At 43.1% G+C, this 18,083-nt stretch overlaps 1 protein-coding gene across 9 annotated transcripts in view; it reads left to right on the top strand.

Moving 5' to 3' along the window:
* The window catches only part of tfec (transcription factor EC), a 33,913-nt gene extending 16,629 nt beyond the window's left edge, over positions 1-17,284 (top strand). The window contains exons 1-8 of one of the 9 annotated variants that reach the window (XM_030113902.1): positions 6,392-6,562; positions 10,035-10,289; positions 10,953-11,054; positions 12,780-12,900; positions 13,742-13,798; positions 13,907-13,982; positions 14,931-15,078; positions 16,037-17,284. In XM_030113902.1, coding sequence (XP_029969762.1) covers positions 6,506-6,562; positions 10,035-10,289; positions 10,953-11,054; positions 12,780-12,900; positions 13,742-13,798; positions 13,907-13,982; positions 14,931-15,078; positions 16,037-16,516 — 1,296 coding nt within the window. In that variant the 5' untranslated portion in view covers positions 6,392-6,505 and the 3' untranslated portion in view covers positions 16,517-17,284. Of the gene's footprint in view, positions 1-6,391; positions 6,563-7,206; positions 9,519-10,034; positions 10,290-10,952; positions 11,055-12,779; positions 12,901-13,741; positions 13,799-13,906; positions 13,983-14,930; positions 15,079-16,036 lie in introns of those variants that run through there. The other 8 variants (XM_030113905.1, XM_030113906.1, XM_030113904.1 and 5 more) reach the window with 8 other exon arrangements.
* Positions 17,285-18,083: the final 799 nt, after the last annotated feature.

Genomic DNA, 18,083 nt, shown 5'->3' with positions numbered 1-18,083 from the left:
ACACACACACACAGTTAATGCTGTTAACTTTCCTCTCAGAGTTCAAACAGATTAAAGATCAAAGCATTTGTATGTTTTATGCTGGTAACTGCACATCCCATCCAGATTTTCTCCACATTTCACATAAGCCTTTTTGTTAAGTTCTCTCTCGTTTAACTGCAGTTAGGTGAACAAAGTGCTTTTGGAAATGCCTTGCTTTGCGATGTCTCAAGGAGGCTCCATCACTGAGACTCAGAATAGAAGGATCCTCTGTGACTCACTGTCACCGAAGGCGTCACGGTGCAGTTTTAGTGCGCTGCCTCACAGTGAGACATCCCCAGGCTTGAGTCCGGTAAAGGGCCATTCTGTGTGGAGTTTGCAAGTTCTTCCCCTGCATGCGTGGGTTTTGGTTTTATTCCAACAATAGAATGTCAATAGAGATGTCTCTTCGTTTGCTCTGTCAGCTTTTGAAGGATTACGGCATGTCTTAGCGTCGCGCACCTTTCCACGTTCGATTCCGTCGACGCGAAAGCGATCAGACGTGATTGAAAATATGCAACCGCAACGAGGTTTCACGGTTCATTTGGCGAGATCTGTCGCTGCCACGACTTCACAGACGACAGGGGGAAAGAAAAAAAGAAAACGGAGCAAAGCAGCATTCGTTATAGTTCACACATGCATTATCAACACATAAGTGGAATAAATGCAACGCATGCTTGGACACGGACGCTGGTGGGAGCAGGAGAGAGCAGGCAGGACACACTAACTCCAGCACATGCACACATTTCAGCCTGCATGTCTTCATTCAGCCGACAGGAACAAGATAACAATTAATATTTACATTTTTTTAATCCACAGAATGAGTTTTGAGGAGTAAATACTAATTGTATTGAAATTTTAACAGATTCTAGGTTATCAATTGAGAGAAAAAAAGTAATTTTAGGAATTCTTTTCTTTTTTTTTTTTTTTTTTTGGTTAAACAAACAAATTGGACAGAACTTATTATTCAAAGCAGAATGAATTCCTGTCCTGACAATAAGTGGTAAAAACCATTTAAAAGAGACGCATTAGCAAGTCCGTGACAAATTCGAAAAGAAAAATACAAAATCTTTTAAAGCTTTATAATTGCGTCTCGGCTTTTATTGAATTTATAAGAACTTTAATCGTGCACCATCCTGAAGACGCCAACTTTTTCTGCGTGTTTTGGAAATTTTGGCACAGTCTAGAGGAGTGCCACCAAAACCTGCACTTTTCTTAACGTGAGAGAGTGATTAGCAAAGAACGAAAAAATAGACAAATTATACCTTCAATCAGTAAAATGTCAGAACACAGGATTGCAGCGATGAGGACTTGCACACACGTCTCATCTCACCAAAAAGAGATATAAAGTCAAACTTTTAGGGACAAGGAGTCAAAATGTTTATTGGTACATTAAGTAAAAGTGAGACTCCTTTCATACTCTCTATCTATACTCTCTATCTTGAAGCAATATTATGTTATCAATAGTTGCTTTCTGGTGTCCCGGAGTGACTGTACATGTAGGCAGCTATAAAAAGGTTCAAGTCATTCAAGTCATTCAAGTCAAAAGTTGGTGAACTTTTAGCTTTCGGCGATCCTTATTCGATAAAAAGGGCTGACATGTGCAGTGAAGGAGGTGCATTGTAGTCTCCAGCAGAAAGGTTGGCAGTGACTCTGTAACACGCTCGGAGCTGGCAGTGCCTAAACGATGGGGAAGAGAAATTGAACTCAGGCAAAGCTAATTACTCAATTTACCACAGACGAGCAACGGGAGTGATGTGAGAGGGGGAGTAACCTGATCAAACAGGAGGAGGAAAGTGGATTTAGAAAGTTAAAATAATAATGATTTTATTTAAAATAGGGGTAAAAAAGAAAAGGAGGACGTCTGGATCCTCTCTGCGCGTATTTGAGCTGAATATCTGAAGAACAAAGTTGTGAACATTGTGTCAGAGTTCGGCCTGCAGAGATTCAAGCCTGAAGGATAAGGATATTAAGCTGAGGGGTGACGATGTGAAGCAAAGGCAGATCAGTATCTGCACGCCGCTTTGCACTTCCTCTTTTATTCTCCTTCCTGTCTCGCTGAGAAGAAACGCACTGGTACTCCTCCCTCCGTCACAGCGGCTTATCCGTTCAAACGGCAGGGACACAAAGATAGCTAGACAGAGCAAACAAACAGCCCTTTGTCTGCAGCACAAACCATATATTATTAGTTCGGGTAAGGTCAAAGTTGATTTAATTTTCTGCTTAGTTCTCATTAAACAGCTATTGCATTATTTAATTTCCCACAATCAAGTTAAGGACTGGGGGCGGAGGGTTGGCTAATCAATATATGTCTACCAAAAAGCTTTTGAAAAGTGGACTGCAAATTTAGCCCACAAATGCACTCTATTTTGGCGGTGGGACAGTGGGATTTTCTTTTTGATGCCATGTCAGACTTCAAAGGTCCACAGAGCTGCCCTGAAATATGCCACATTTTAACTTCTGTTGAATCTCCATTCATCTTTGTAGTTTTGTGGAGAAATCTTTTCTTTTTTTTGTTTTGTTTTTTAAGAAATATAGAAACCACAATTAGACTCTTTGCATTCCTGGAATTGAAGTAAAACACAAACGGCTACAGTTGTCGACAGGCGACAGGGTAGACCCTGAACTGGCTGTCAGTCCAGCACAGAGCAAACAGACTCATTTCATACCGACTGACAGATTAAAATAACCAGTTTAAACGAAAGACATGTTTGAAAAGTCGCATACACATAAGGAGGACATGCAAAGTCCACACAGAGAGGCCTCGAACCGGAGATAACTCCCTGTGGAGTGAGTGGACTAACCAGTACACTGCAGCACAGCCTCTAGAAAATGTCTTTTTTGACGTGTGGACAACCTCAAAGCAAGAAAAGCCAGCAGCCTTACATAACTGTGTCAGGACCCAGCCGCCAAACGCTGCAAGGCACATCTGCATAATGGACTCACATCGACTGGCGCACGCGTCGGGAAGCATGTTTGACCACCTACAAGTCAACGTCCGAACAGCAGACGGAAGGAAAATCATGCTGAGTTGCTTTGTTTTTAAAACACGTTGCACACTTTTGTTGTGCATATTTTTCATGATGGAATCTTTTTGGGGGACAGCGTCTTTTTAGTGGACCTTTTAATGTGAGTCAAACTCTCTGTTTCCAAGTGGAATGCTCCTCCACCATCTCCATCCCTGTTACGTCTGAACAGGTGGTTCAGAGAGTCCGAGTTTAGCGAACAGATCAAACACCTCAGCAGCACTGACCGAATTTACCCTTCTTTACGTTTTTGCAACAGCATTAGTCTGTCCAACAAGGAAGACTGCAGTTCATCCACTGATAGTTTGACTGATTGATTATTTTTTATTACTAAGGCAACAGCGAGAACATATGACAGCACTTGGATGAAATGTGGTTGAAAACAACGTCAGTAGTGAGATGCGAAGGGCGCAGATGGACGGAAAGTAGGACTCAGGGTCATACAGGTCATGCATTGATCTGAACTTACATGAGTTTGAGAATAACTGGGGGCTTAAAGTGTGTTTGCGTCCACAAAAGATAAATGTCTAACCAGTAATAATACCGTGCATGAGAATGTTTTATTTTTTCCAAAGTGCACCTCACACATCGAGCCTTCCTTTGACAGACAGTCCTTCAGGCCAGAGGTCACAGTATGAACGATTAGTGACAGCCTGGACATACTTATTCGTTTAGGTAGCAAACTGTACATCCAGGCCCACAGTGGGACATTCAAGTATGACGCAAAGTTGCATAAGGTCGTGTGTGTGTGTGTGCATCTCAGAGAAGCAGTGTGTGTTCATGTATGCATGCATGACGAGGGTCAACAGACTCCCAGGTGTTCATGTGAACAGGTTTCTTTTCACGGCCCGCAGACGTGATGTACTCTAAACTGATTTAGCAGCAAAAATCGTATTATTCCATTTTGGGTAATTACATCTCTCCGTGAACGAGGAGGCAGGCTGCACTGCATCTTCCTATCAGTGTGTCATCTCTCTTAAGTGTTTAAGGTAAGTTGAGTTGTTTATCCGTGAATTGAATGAAAAAAAAAAGGAGAAGAAATACATTTAGTATTATCCATACACCCATGTATTGATTTTTCTGAATAACACTGGGTGGCAGGGTGGTGAAGCTGATCCATCCATCACATGACGAACACAAACTTAAATCACCAATTGACCAATAATGTATATTTTGGACTTTTGGAGGGAATCCCCAAGTCCCAGCCGGAGCAGACCTCTGGATCTCCTCACACTGAAGCCGAAACCCTTGAGTCTTCAATTAAATGCATTTGTGTGCAGAATTCTGTTCACTGTATTTCTAAAGTATAACTGTCAAGGAGATCTAGTTCCTCAGACCACCTTATTGCAATATAATAAACAATAACACACACACACATTTATAGATGGGAAAATTCAACCACTGCACCCTGAGCCACTTACATGCTGTTATAATTCTGTACTTACAAGTGGCTGTTTTTGTGTTTTCCACCAGAACTGTGATTTCAACTACCAACAGTGCTGAACAAATATTTAATGAGACAGGACATTGGAATTCTCTCTTCGACTCTGTTGTTTTGAGTGATAGACTTGATATTGACGATTCCAGATTGTTTCGCGGTAAAGCTCCACTCGCTGCCACTGCATCGCCGATCAGCAGGGTGTCTTTACCTTAAGTGCAAATTTTAATTATTTTCACCGTACTGCCCGAGCAAGGCATTTTCATAAATTCAATATTTCATCAAGGTAACAAGCACACACGGTTACACACAGTCCGCACACAGTTTCACGTGTAATCCAGTTAAAATAGCTGTAATATTTAATTCATATGTGAATCATTAAAAGTGCAGTGGTGCTGTGTCCATTATGCATTCCTTTTCTAGCAGGATAAAACAGTCCTCAGATGTGGGAGCTGCACTTTGAAGTGTTGTCTCAGAAGCGGGCCAGGTCTTACAGGAAGTCCCTGATGTTTAAAACATGCCATGCAGGGGGACTAACAAAGGTGAGCATTTGTGGCTCGCCCCAAGATGAGCCAAAAATGGCCAGCCAGGAATTAGGGCGGATCTGAAAGACTGTACGCACAGCGAACATCAAATAAACAAAAAGTAGACAAATATACACATGGGGTGATAGTGAGGTTGCAAGAAACACACACACACGCGCCCAGTAATACCGATATAATCCAAGCAATATAGACCTCAAGACAGCAGCCACATTAATTAAAGATATGTACTTTAATAGTAATAATTACTGCTAATTCTTACAACTGCTAATACAGTTGTAAGAATGGCATTCTCAGAGTTATAAAGTCACTTTATATGAAAACAAGTGTTTCCACATTCGGTTTTCCTTCAAAAGTAAATTTCTTGGACCTTGTTTAAAGTTAATTATTAGGATTCGATTTGTTGTGATTTATTCAATTTCCTTTGATTATAAATGAAGCACAATGAGTCTGATATCTTTTTTTAACATTGTATCAACACAGAACTGTGATTGAGTCTTATTTGTGACATGAAGTACATCCCATGTAAAAACCAGCTGCAGTTACTTGACGTGATGATCAAAGTAACAAGGGATCAGATCACCGCGTTTATTGCCTGAATACCGACAGCATTTATTGGCTGGATTGTTTTGATTGCTTTATAATTTCAGAGCATTTTAGCTGCTTTTGCAGAAGGACATTCTGCTGAACAAACTGGTAGGCATGAAGCCAGCCACATTTGGGAATGTTAAACCTTTTTGTCGGTGAAAGCATCTGCAGAAAGACACACACACACTAATTGGACTGTTCTGACTTTGTCAGAGTTTTTTTGACTTATGGGTTAGTTTGTTATTTTCATTCTAAAAGCCTGATTCAATGCTGGCTTCCAGTTTTGCTGTGCTCAGGAATTCTCCTTCTGGGAAGGGCTGCACTGGCCGCTGTTTTGGCCCGATAGCGAACGGGAACAAGTTCAGCTGAGTGTACAAGTGCGCTGCAGCCCTATTTGCATACTCGCAGAGATTTCTGCGTCCGAAGTGTGACTGCAGATTGGTGGTTGAAAAGCCTTCCAGAGGGGAAGTGGGTGTCACGGAGATAACCTGGGAGAATGTGCTGAGCTGGGTTGGATGTTCTTGCAGGCAGGAAGGCGCAGCGATCCACAAGCAGGAACTCACATTCTGTCAACTTATTACGCCGGTACACGCACACTCCCAGGCCTCCCAACTGCCATCTGTATTTCTGCCGCTGTCAGGCCTTTTCCTGACCAAAAACACTCACACAGGAAACGGCCCGTGCGGCTCCGAAATAAGCTGATGTGTCATGCCTTCCTTTCTGATATTTCTGCAAAAACCTCAGGAAGGAGGCTGCAGCACCTCTCTTTTTCTTCCTCTTCTTCTCCCCCCCCCTCTGTCTGGGTGTGAGACGCTGCTGTCGCCGTGACAGCTGCACCTCTTCTGTAAAGAGTCTGAGGCTCCTGCGGTGGGAGAGCGCCGCTCTGGAGCGCCATGAGCCGCTGCTGTGTGGTCAAAGTGATCACCCTGACAGAGATCCAACTTCTACAGGTAGGAGCGGCGGACTTCTCTGGAAGCCACAGAAATCTGAGCGAGACCATCCGTATAAAGAGGCGTATGCGTGTCTAACTCTGGCTGCATTTGTTTTCATGCGTGATAGATTGTCTTGCCCTTAAGGAAAAAAAAAAAGAAAAAAAAAGGCATGCACTTGCAGCCAGAATGAATGAACAGTCGCCGTGGAATGCAAATTTTGTGATCAGTTCGCTATCCCTGCCTTATCTTCCCACACATTTCACAATCTAATGTGTGGTTCCAGCTATTTACTGGTTTGCAGTCTCAGCAAAAAAGAAAACAGTAAGCATGACTGTGAAAGCTTTTTTGTTCCACTTTCATCTTATCTCCAAAGATTTGAGATCAACGATTATCAAAACATTGCAACTCTGCATTCTGTAACTGTGCCAGTGTGCTGTAAAAAAAAACCTCAGCTTTTTTAGCAGAAATGAATCCAAATCTCCATCTATGTTTTTTTTTTTTTTTTTTTTGTCCATTTCTAAAACCAGCTAATGTCAACATTTCACAGTGTTTCATAAGTTGTTGGATTTTTCTGAAGTGAAAGGAGAACTTGGGCAAGATTGAAACTGAGTTAGGGAAGGGCTCTTTGTTGAGAAGAAAACCTCCGAATGTCTGTTACAATGGGGATTTTAGAGCAGGATTGCAGTGTGGACAAGAGACTGCAAGGTAAATGACTATCAAATGCATCTCATAGAAATAGGAATTAGAGAATTAATGCCTTAAGCAATACATCCACCTGGAATTCTTAGGTGAGGATTGTAATGTATGCTAGATATGGTTGAGCTGGTTTATTTATTCGGAATTACTAAGTCGTTAAACTTGGGTTGTTGTTTTTTTCTGATATATATTCACTTTACTACCTGAAACATGAAGCTGCTGCTGATCTGATAAAAGGCAAGTCGACATCCTGTAACCGTATTGGAGAACAAATACATAATTCATGCGTCTGTTTGACAACGTCGCCACAAACGACATTCATAAAGCCAAGAAAGAATTTCAAAAATCATCTCAACCGTCGCAGACTTGCTGCAGGTTTGCATGCCGGGACTAACGACTGCAACTGTACATAAATAGAAATTGACCCTGTGACCTCTTCCTTACCAGTAACGTGAAACACCGCCTCAAGTGTAGCGGCAGGTGCTGGTCGTCGTACTGAAAAGGAGGAAAAACGTATGTCTGAAACATCCAAACGGCCACAACAAATCTCAAACCGGAGCCTTGATTGATTAGATTCTTATCTCATTCCTGTCCCATGTGTATGGCGAGCACTGATAATCTTCAGCATGTCCACTTCACACATGCACAGGGCCGCCATTGTGGAGCTTGGCCTTGGTGACTGAAGCACCATTACCTCTCAAATCTAATCAGATTCCCTTAAGTGGATAACAAGCGTGTCTCCGGCATTTACAGTAGTGAGAAGGCCAAAGTGAAACCAGGACAATCTGCTGTCACACAAAGCAGATGTGGTGTGTCGCAGTCATGGCATCCTTCTTGCCATCTGCAGTGGAAAAAAAAAAAAAAAAAATGTTGATTGGCTAACAACTGGCATCTTGTTTGGCCTGGAGAAGTCAGATAAGAGCTCTCAGTCAGGACTAACAAGTTGAGTATTGTGGTGAGTCTCTTCTTAGTTAGGTGGATGAGTGGTGAATAAGGCCAGCTAGTCTAGCTGACATGAGGAATTCAATGCTGAGTTTTGGACCAAAATGCAAAGTGGCTGCAACGAAACAATATTTCTTGAAAATTTGTAAAAAAAAAAAAAAAAAAAAAAGCTCTCGCAAAATGACACCTGTCACCTGCTCTCAGGTCTGTTCGCGTCAGGTTTAATACGGGATCGTTTGAGAAGCAGATATTTTCGCTGTCACGTTTCACTTCCTCCGTCGGTGTTAGTCGACGTCGCAGAGAGTCGGCTGAATCCACGGCTACGCCAGGACTGCAGCTTATCAGGGTTTCTTCCAGTTCCAATTGATTATCTGTGGTCAGTCACAGGAAAAAAAAGCTTCCATTGAAGCGAAGAAAAACACTTCAGAGGAACTCTTTTGAGCATTTGACCAGTAAATACAAGGTATTTAGGGGGAGAGTGAGACAAATCTGGGCTGTAAACCACCAGACGTACATTCAAAAAAACACTCCTTGCATTTCTTGTATTAACAGCTCCCCAAAATACTCCGGAGGCCATAAACTAATAAGGCGAGTTACAACAGTGGACTCCTTTGTGAGCTCCAGACAAGTAAGAAAGTTACACATTTAGGTGAGATGCTGCCTTTCTGAAAATAGCCCTAATTTCACTGTGAAAAAAAAAAAAAAAAAGAGGCTGAAAATAACTTTATTGCAGATATTATGAGAGAAACTGACAATACTTAACTATTTTCATTGAAACCAGTGAATGAATGAAAAGGCCTGGTTAAAAATGGCATTAGAGGAGTTATTTAAAACCCTCACTGGGGAACAAGGGTCAATTGTGCTGCCACAACCCCTGGAGCAGCCCGCAGAGGACTGTGGGAGGGGACGGCCGATTGGTCCGCCACACAGAAAGGGGCGGTCCCAGCAAATTAGTGATAGACGTTAAAGGCAGATGTCCTGCGGTGATCAAACCCCGGATGATCTGACAGTTTTGTGTTTGAAGTGATTATGATGCTACGCAACATAAAGGCTTACGCCCAGCTTTGGGCCTAATTAGTTCAGTTAGGGCCCTTTAAAAATCACTGGTCGGGGACAGCAGGAGACAAACACTGACCGAGCAGTCGTCAGGTCAACAGGGTAGCAGCAACAGCAGCAGCAGCAGCAGCAAACAACAGACCTGGATGCCTCAAGCTGACCTGCTGCTACACCAGAAAAAAAAAAAAAAACAATCTGAAGATTATCCGCTTTTCTGAGAATGCCACACTTAAGTGACTGCAGTTACTACACAATGCGGGATGCGACCAGAGCTTCGAATGTAAGAACTGAGAAAAATGCTGATTGTTTTTAATGGTGTTAAGTAGATTCTTGAAATGACAGAGCTGTAAATTTGTTGTTTTTTTGGTTTTTGAATGTTAACTTGTGCTCATGTGTTGAATTTAACATGCATATACGGGAAAGGAATCAGTGAAAATGCTTTATGCTACAATTACAATTTGGCCATACTTGAAGTTATTTGACAAACAGCCTGAGAATGAACAACAACTCTCACAATTAAACAAATTCTAAATGTGACTTATTTAAAAGATGTTACTATCTAGAGTGTATCAACGGCTTTCTGTCTGGGTGACTAACGCAAGAAATAATATGTCTGGGTATTGCACGAGAGGACGTTTCGGTAAAACAGCTGTGCATGTCTTCTGAGTCAGTGCTGCTTCAGCCGTCTGACGAACGATGCGCAATCTCCCACGTCTTAAAGAGATTTGGATTTTTTTGTCAACTAACAGGAGTTATGTGCTTTTTTTGGGTTTTTTTTTTTTTAACCCCCCTCTAGGTACAGAGCCACCTGGAGAGCTCAAAATTCCACCTCCACCAAAGCCCGAACCAGCCGGTGAAGCAGTACCTGACGCTGGGCTCCAAGCTGGCCTCGTCGGCCGGCTCGGGCCACGCCGTCCCCCATCCGCACGCCCCCAGCCAGCCGCTGGGGACCGTGCCCATCATGAGGAACGGACACATGTCGGCTGTCAGCGACAGCAGCAGCCCCAACAGCCCGGTCACCCTGCTCACCATGGCCAACCACGACGGCGAGGTGAGTGGAGGAAGAAGAAAATGAATCATTAAAACATGGAAGTGAAAATGAGAGAACTCCCTTGTGGCATTGGAAAAACAACGCAATTGCGACAAAGATTTTTGAACCAAACGTTTTGTGCATGCTTTAAATCTTTTCCTTTCAGCACTGTGCATTCCAATCAAAAACTTAGAAGCGATTGGCTATAATCAATCTTAAGCTATATATCATGGCTGGTGCTTTGTTGAGATGGGTAGTTAATATACAGTGTACTTCAGAGGCTTAAATTACTAAATTTGTATCTGCTGCAAGTTTGAATCTTGATGCACGCTCCCTCCAACTAATCATCTAAACAAAGTGATGCCATCATTGATCTTCTTCTCTCTCTGATGTGCTCATCAATAACTTCAGACATGCCGTCTCTGATTAAAGAATCCTTCCAAAGAAGGAGACTAGTTTGTAGCAGATGCATGTTTTTCCTCGCCGGCCCGACTAACAAACCTCAGATCATGGCGATGGGAGAACTTATCTGTTACTGGATCAATCTCTCAAAAGCTGTTCCCCACTGTTTCATGTCTATTTTGATTTGAACGATGACATTTCAAAATACATGGACAGCGTTTCAATTCTGGGTAAAATCGTCAGATTGTCCATGAGTACGCTGAAATGATTGTTTTCTTTTAGTTTCCGATGGATGAAGTTATTGATGACCTAATTAGTCTTGAATCCGGCTTCAATGATGGAGGCCTGGATTGCATGGAGCCTAACATCTTAATGCAAAGCAATGTAAGTATGATTCCCATCAACTCTTGCTTTAATGTTTTATGTCCCAACACTTTTCGAAATACCACAGAAAACGAAGAGATGACTTTTCCCTTTGAAAGCTGGATGTGAGGTTTCCTGACTCAGACTTTTAGGCTTGACTAGCTTGGGAAACAGAGGACCTGACTCAGTCTGAGGTCAGCTTAAGTCCAGAGCTGAGTCAAAGTTCACAAGGGCTTAACAACATTTGTCGCATTACTAAAAGAAGTTTACCAAAGCAGATTAAGTTCAAAAAAAAGGATGATGTGAACAGGCAACACCTACATTTATACGATCGGTCTTAGTGAAATCCATTACTGGGCGCATCATTAGCTGGACTTCAGGAGAGGGAGGAATTTAAAAGAGTCAACGAAAAGCAAAGCACCGAATGAGTTAGATCTGTGTGGTTGGCAACATTAGAGCGAGGTTCATTCAGACAAAGAAGGAATGAGTGGGAGGAGGAGGGATGGGAAAGCCAGTCCGTTTCAAAACACGACAGAAGAACCGAGGAGTGAGAGATTTTGTCGGAGTGGGTTACTGAGCCATTGGATTGGGCTAATGTATGTACTCCCTATGGGCTTGTTCAGAAATGATACCATGCTTAAATGGATCAATTCATCCTAATTAGTCATACAGCTCGATGCATCACATCGTTTCGCCGTGTCAACACATTCAGGAACACAGACGGGAGAGGGATTCAAGTGATTACAATTGGGAATTGTTGCAATCTTTCATTTTGGATTTGTACATTTAACCCCCCCCCCCACCCCCACCTCCTCTTCTTCCCACCCTCTCAGATGAGGAAAAACATACACATGTGCAAACCAAACAGACTGTTGTAATCTGAAAACGTCCGCATTTATCTCCCGCTTCCTCTCCGCATCTCATCTCTCGGCTTGACGTGCGGCCCTATCGCGTTCACCAGTCTAGCGGTCGCATTTGACACACGTGTCATGGGTAAAATTGGCTGTGCGCATCTTGGATTCCACGCCGGCTTCTGTCGTATTTTCCCATAGATACACAAATGCGAATTAGACACACATGTGTGCCAGCACGCTAAATCTTGACATGTCCCCTCTCTGTGAAAAGACGTTATTATCGCAGAAGTGATGCATGCTTTCCCAGACGAGAAAGGACCGTAGGAAAACAGTTTTGCCTCTGTTCAAGCAGTTGACCCAACTAGCCTTTTCATCTAATGGGATGCTATTTTCAACACAGAGGACATCAGTGTTAGAGGCATTTTCAACTAGACGGGTTCTGAAAATGTACCATTAAGGCACCGGGCAGCCGCAAATCTGGGTCGGGGATCCAAAGCAAGTTTCATACATGTAGTTTACATCCTTTATAAGTTGTTTTTGCTCTTTGTCATGCATCCTGAGGGAGCACACTGCACATGGCAACAACTGCGGAGCCCCTGCAGAGGGTTTGCCCTAACCTGCTGAGGTATACGTGGGACTGCAGCCCCCCGCTGGGGATCCAGAGGCCCAGGGGCCTGGGGGCTGACAGCCTGCTCCACACGGCTGTGATCACTCCACTTGCCTCTTGTCAGTTTTGTCACTGCCAAACAAAGCCACACAGCAGCGAAAAACAACTGTTTGTTTGGGCGACTTTTGTAAAAGTGTGGAAAGTCCTTCGTGTGAAACGTAAATGACGGACTCTTCCTCTTTCTGTCCCCCCCTCTTTCTCTCCCTCTCTCTCTCTCTCCTCCAGGTGTCTCTCAGTAGCGGCATGCTGGATGTCTATGGGGGCGAACAAGGTATGAACGCCCCTAATGATGGAATGAGTCCCACATCTAACCCCACAAAGCTCACTGTAAAAAGGGAATACACAGGTATGAACGCATACCAGAGTGTTGACAAAATAACTAAACAAACAGATTTAAACTTAATTGTGAAAGTGACTTAAAACGCATAGTGTAAAAAAAAACGGTATCTTTTAGGAATCGAAGATCATTCACAGCAAAAAAATTGCAATTTATCAGCAAATATACAAATTTAGCTGCTAGTTCTGTAAAAATGTTCTCATACTAGACCAAAGAAATAAAGAAATGAAGGACCCTTCAGTGCATTTCATACAAAAATTACTAATAGATTCAGGAAATAGAAAAGGATGTCTGAAGAATCCTTCACTCCCCAGTGGGCAAATAAGTAAATTGCGACGTGTTTCGTTTGAGCGCGGTCGGGGAGGACAATGAACTGTTACACAGAGCCGAAATGTTCCTGATTGAATCAACAGACAAATTGGGAAATCCAATCTCAGGACCCTCATTATGTAATTTGGAAGAACGTGAATGCAAATATGGATGCCCTGGCATTTTCACCCCTCACTGGGACAGATTCATGAATTTACTAAACTGTCTTAATTTATAAATTAAGTAGTTAAAAAGTGGCCACCTCCAGACACGCTGGAAGGGATAAACTGGGCTCAGTGTGTGCATGTGCTGCATGAGTGTGTGTGTGTGTGTGTGTAAGGGGTCAAACTTGTGCCTGTGTTGTAGGCCAGAGCCTGGAAGGGTCACAGTCTGACCCCAGCACTGCACTTCCTTCGAGCGACTGAATTGTTCGTCGACTGACTGGAACTTCTGTGTTGTTTTGTTGTCTTTCAGTTTCTAAATTAGCGTGCGTTGCTAATCCATCCGTTCCCCTTTTTTTTTCTGATTTATTTTCTGACAGAACACGACACAAGGGTGATGGCCAAAGAGCGGCAGAAAAAAGACAACCATAACTTGAGTGAGTGTCTCCGGGTGCCTTTCAACTCCCCCAGTTTGTCATCTGAGAATGAGTTATGTCTGGCCGTCAGCGCAGCGTCCAACAATCCCCTTCTTGTCTTTCTCTCAGTTGAAAGGAGGCGAAGATACAACATCAACTACAGGATTAAGGAGCTGGGGACGCTCATACCAAAGTCGAATGACCCGTAAGTAGCAAAAATCCTAAATATATTTACTGAACAATGCCCCGGCTCGGCTTCCATTACTGCCGCTGGAACATGGGACGTGAGCCTGTGTGGTGGCCAAGCGTATTAAATTCACGGCACAAAGACCCTCTGAAACGTTGTTCATTGAATTCAAATGAGTACTCAAGCACATTTCAGTCATATTTCAAGGGTGCACTTGAACTTCCATTGTAGTCTCCACTCGATGAGCTGTACATCCCCTCGCCGGGTCTCGGCAGTTCAGCTTAAAGCATGAATGATGAGGAAAGGGTCAAATGCAAAAGAAGCGGGCCAACCCATTTGAATCAAAGTTTGAAGCACAATTGGAACATTGGAGATGGAGTGCAGGGACCGAATTGAAATCCAGCGGCCATCTTCCGCGGTTGAACTTTGCTTCAATTTTAAATGGAAGGTTAGCATTGTCATCGTGCCATTAACAAGGGATAAAAGAGATTATTAGCGCTGATCACACCAACGTCTCACTCGTGTGGGGAAAAGGACAGTTTTACCACGGCTCCCCTGTCCTTTTTAAAAAAGTAATAACATCTGCAGAAGAATGACTTGCACTCTAGCACCTTTAAGTCCAATTCTCCATTTTTCTCCTTGCCTTCCTACTTAGCTCATTCTCCCTCACCTATTTTTACTCGAGGATTAATTTTACCGAACAAGGAGCTACAAGAATGGACTTTCCACATAGCTACTTAACTATTCTATTAAAATTCCCATTCTGTGTCCCCATGTAATGTCCAAGGATGAATAATTGCCCCGTGTAAATCGCCATTTCTTATTCATATTACAAAAAGAGGGAAAAAGCCTCTGTTGAAACTTTTCCCCCCATCTTTTTTTTTTTTTCCTCGCAAAGGATATTCTGCCAACATCGGGGGTTCTGTGTAAAAGGTTATCTTCCTTTTTTTTCCTCCCTTTCTGTAGCGACATGAGGTGGAACAAAGGCACCATCCTGAAGGCCTCGGTGGAGTACATAAGGTGGCTGCAGAAGGAGCAGCAGCATGCTCGGGAGCTGGAGAGCCGGCAGAAGAAGCTGGAGCAGGCCAACAGGAGGCTGCTACTCAGGATCCAGGTAATTCTGTTCAATGATTTCAACGTGATCCGTGCATTTCCAGTACAAAATGCACAGTCGGAACAATAAAACACTATAACTTAAACAGATATTCATTATAAAAACGGTGGCTATATAATAAAAAATTTTTTAACAGTTCTTCATGTCTTCACATAACAAAAATATGTATTTTTCCAAGTAAATTTCACTACATCCCACCATACTATTCCTAATGTAACAGTTTTAGCTTAAAATCTAGTAGTGACGTCCCTGTAAGGCATCAAATTTACTGTTAATTACTGTCAATTACTGTCAATTTCCCACTAATGCTACCTTCCACTTGTCATACAGTTACAGAAGTAACTTGCTTGTGAAGTTTGACCATCGATTATCATTTGAACTCTGACAACTAATATTTCTCTACAAAAAGCAAGACTACATTTTCTTTTAAATATATAACATTTACACTTTTTTTTTTGCAATTTCATTGACACAACAAGTTCGACTGCTTCCAATGATGAATAAAAACAACAAAATAGGTTAGAACCATGTTGAGAGAACAAGCAGGCAAGAGGCTCAATGCGTGACGTGTGCATCCAGGAAAGTGTCGGGCTGTGCGGTTTATCAGAGTTTACGTCAATGGTGAGAAGAACGCAAAGACTGTAAGCACTGTTAGAGATGACCGCACGGTCCAGGAATCAATGACAACCTCTGAGCAAAGGTCAAGGAGGGCTTAGTGATTACTGATAAGCGCTGATAGAATGTTCTTGTATAAAAAGGTAGAAAACCTCATCACAGTATGTGGAGGAGGTGTGAATAAAGAGGAGTGGCGGTGACTGCCGTACGGTCACTCCCTGAAAAATTCCCGATGTCGTCTGTAAGAGAGGAAAGTACATTTTCACATCCTTATTCAGATGAGAAGTGCGTTCTTCTAGCAAGAGCTTTCTTAACTTCAGTTTATTGTTGTTTTGCATCCCAGGAACTTGAGATCCAAGCACGAGCACATGGACTCCCAAACATGTCCGCCTTGGGGACCGTCGAACTATCCTCCCACCTTCTGAAACAACAGCAGCAACAGCAGCAGCAGCAGCAACAGCAATCCTCTCCCCAGGCCCAGCAGCCTCAGCAGCCGCCCCTCTATCAGGAGGACCCCAACAGCGACTACCTCCAGAGGATAGCCGTGGTGGCCGGCGTGCCGTCCATCGCCACGGTCGGCGGGCCGCAGGACCACGTCGGCGGCGCCGACGCCTGCACCACGTTCTCCGACCCGCTGTCCCACTTCACAGACTTCTTCAACGCGACGCTCAAGGAGGAGCACCCGCTGGACGAGATCCTGATGGACGACCCGCTGTCGCCGTTCGGCGCCGATCCGCTCCTGTCGGCCGGCTCGCCGGGGGCTGCGTCCAAGGACAGCAGCCGCAGGAGCAGCTTCAGCTCCGCCGAGGGCGACGACCTATAAGGGCTGCCCTCGCCTGTGACAGACTCTTGTTATCACCTCGTGACAACAGGGCTGTAATCCCCCCCCCCCCGGTGGTAAAGGGCACACGCAGAACCTTTAAAAAGACTGATTGACAGTGGTGGACTTATTTAAATGACAGCCGGCAGCCCTGACAGCACCCGTCAAAGTGCCTCCTGTATATAAAGTGATCAGCTGTTATTGACCAGGTGGCTGATAAGAGCTCAATTGTCTCAAAAGCTGACATTTTCCAAAGCTCAGTGGGCCCAGAAGTGTTCCATGAACATCCCACCTATTGACAAGTATCATGTTTCTCTGTCTTCCAGAAAGAGCAGAAACATCCTTGTAATAAGAAAAAAGGGAGACATTTATGAGTGCATAATGTAAATGACTACTGTTTTTTTTAGTAAACACACTGTAAATATGCAAAACAACCACTGAAAACATGTCAGAAACTGTACTTTTTTTTAAAAAAAGATGCAAATACTACTACTTAAGAGGATTTCAACTGTTTGCAGACAGTTGCATTGTATGATGTGCCTTATTTCAGCAAGATATGATGTGTAACGGATCTACTCACCTCAATGCCTAACATGTCCTTAGCTATGTCGTTTTAAATGTATTTTTAATGTTTTTCTTGTATTTATATGTTCATTCCACATATTCATAAAAAAGATATATATTATATACATGTTACCTTTTCTTTTTAATTTCTTTTTTGCTGTTTATTTGTCATCTTACTAAAGGTTTCACACTTGAATTCAGGAGTCAAATACCGTGAGAAAATAAAGGAAAATCTCAATTTGCACTTTAGTTCTTCAATGCTACACACACCCAAAGGCGTATCTGTAATATAGCACAACAAATAATCATTCCTCTGTGGACACATAAGCAATAGTCATGCCTCTGGTGCATAAAAATTAACATGTTACATGCATCAGGGTGAACTATAGCATGAAAGAGACCAGATGTTGTTGCAAAAAGGACAGCAGGGTAAAGACAAGCCCACCAAGCCCGACAAGTTTGGTAGAAGGTGAAGGGTCGGCTTATGAAGGTGGCTGATTGGAAATGAGTGGCAGAAAGGAAGAGAGAGGAGGGAAATTGGATAATAAAGACAAGTAGAGGAGGAGTAATAATACTGATGAGCCTACTGTGAGCTGATGAGCCCTTGAGGATGAATAATGGCGAGGGATAAAGAGTTGCTAAGAGAGCTGTTAGCGAGATCCAAGAAAGTTTCCTCTGAGATAAGCAAATGGAGCAGATGTGTCTGCAGGAATGTCATGGCAAACAGAACGAAGTTTGCTTGTTTTTCCAGCTCTGCAGAGGTGTGTCTTTCAATTATCATGCATCAGCTTGTCGTTTTCTCATCCTGACGTCATGCATTAATAATACAACAAACAGAACAACGAGCCAATACGTCCCGAACGGATTTCTCATCAAAGCCTCTCTGAATTAATGTTTCACAGTGTTATTAGAGTGTTTCCCAGCTGCAGGAATCGAAACGTTCTTCTTTTGCATCTCCCTCTTTAGCCGCAAATAGGACTGAACCAATCAATCGTTATGGACACAG

This window comes from Salarias fasciatus, chromosome 17 (assembly GCF_902148845.1).
Source record: "Salarias fasciatus chromosome 17, fSalaFa1.1, whole genome shotgun sequence".
Lineage (NCBI taxonomy): Eukaryota > Metazoa > Chordata > Actinopteri > Blenniiformes > Blenniidae > Salarias > Salarias fasciatus.
The sequence above is the reverse complement of the archived record's forward strand: the minus strand, read 5'-3'. Positions and strand labels throughout refer to the sequence as shown.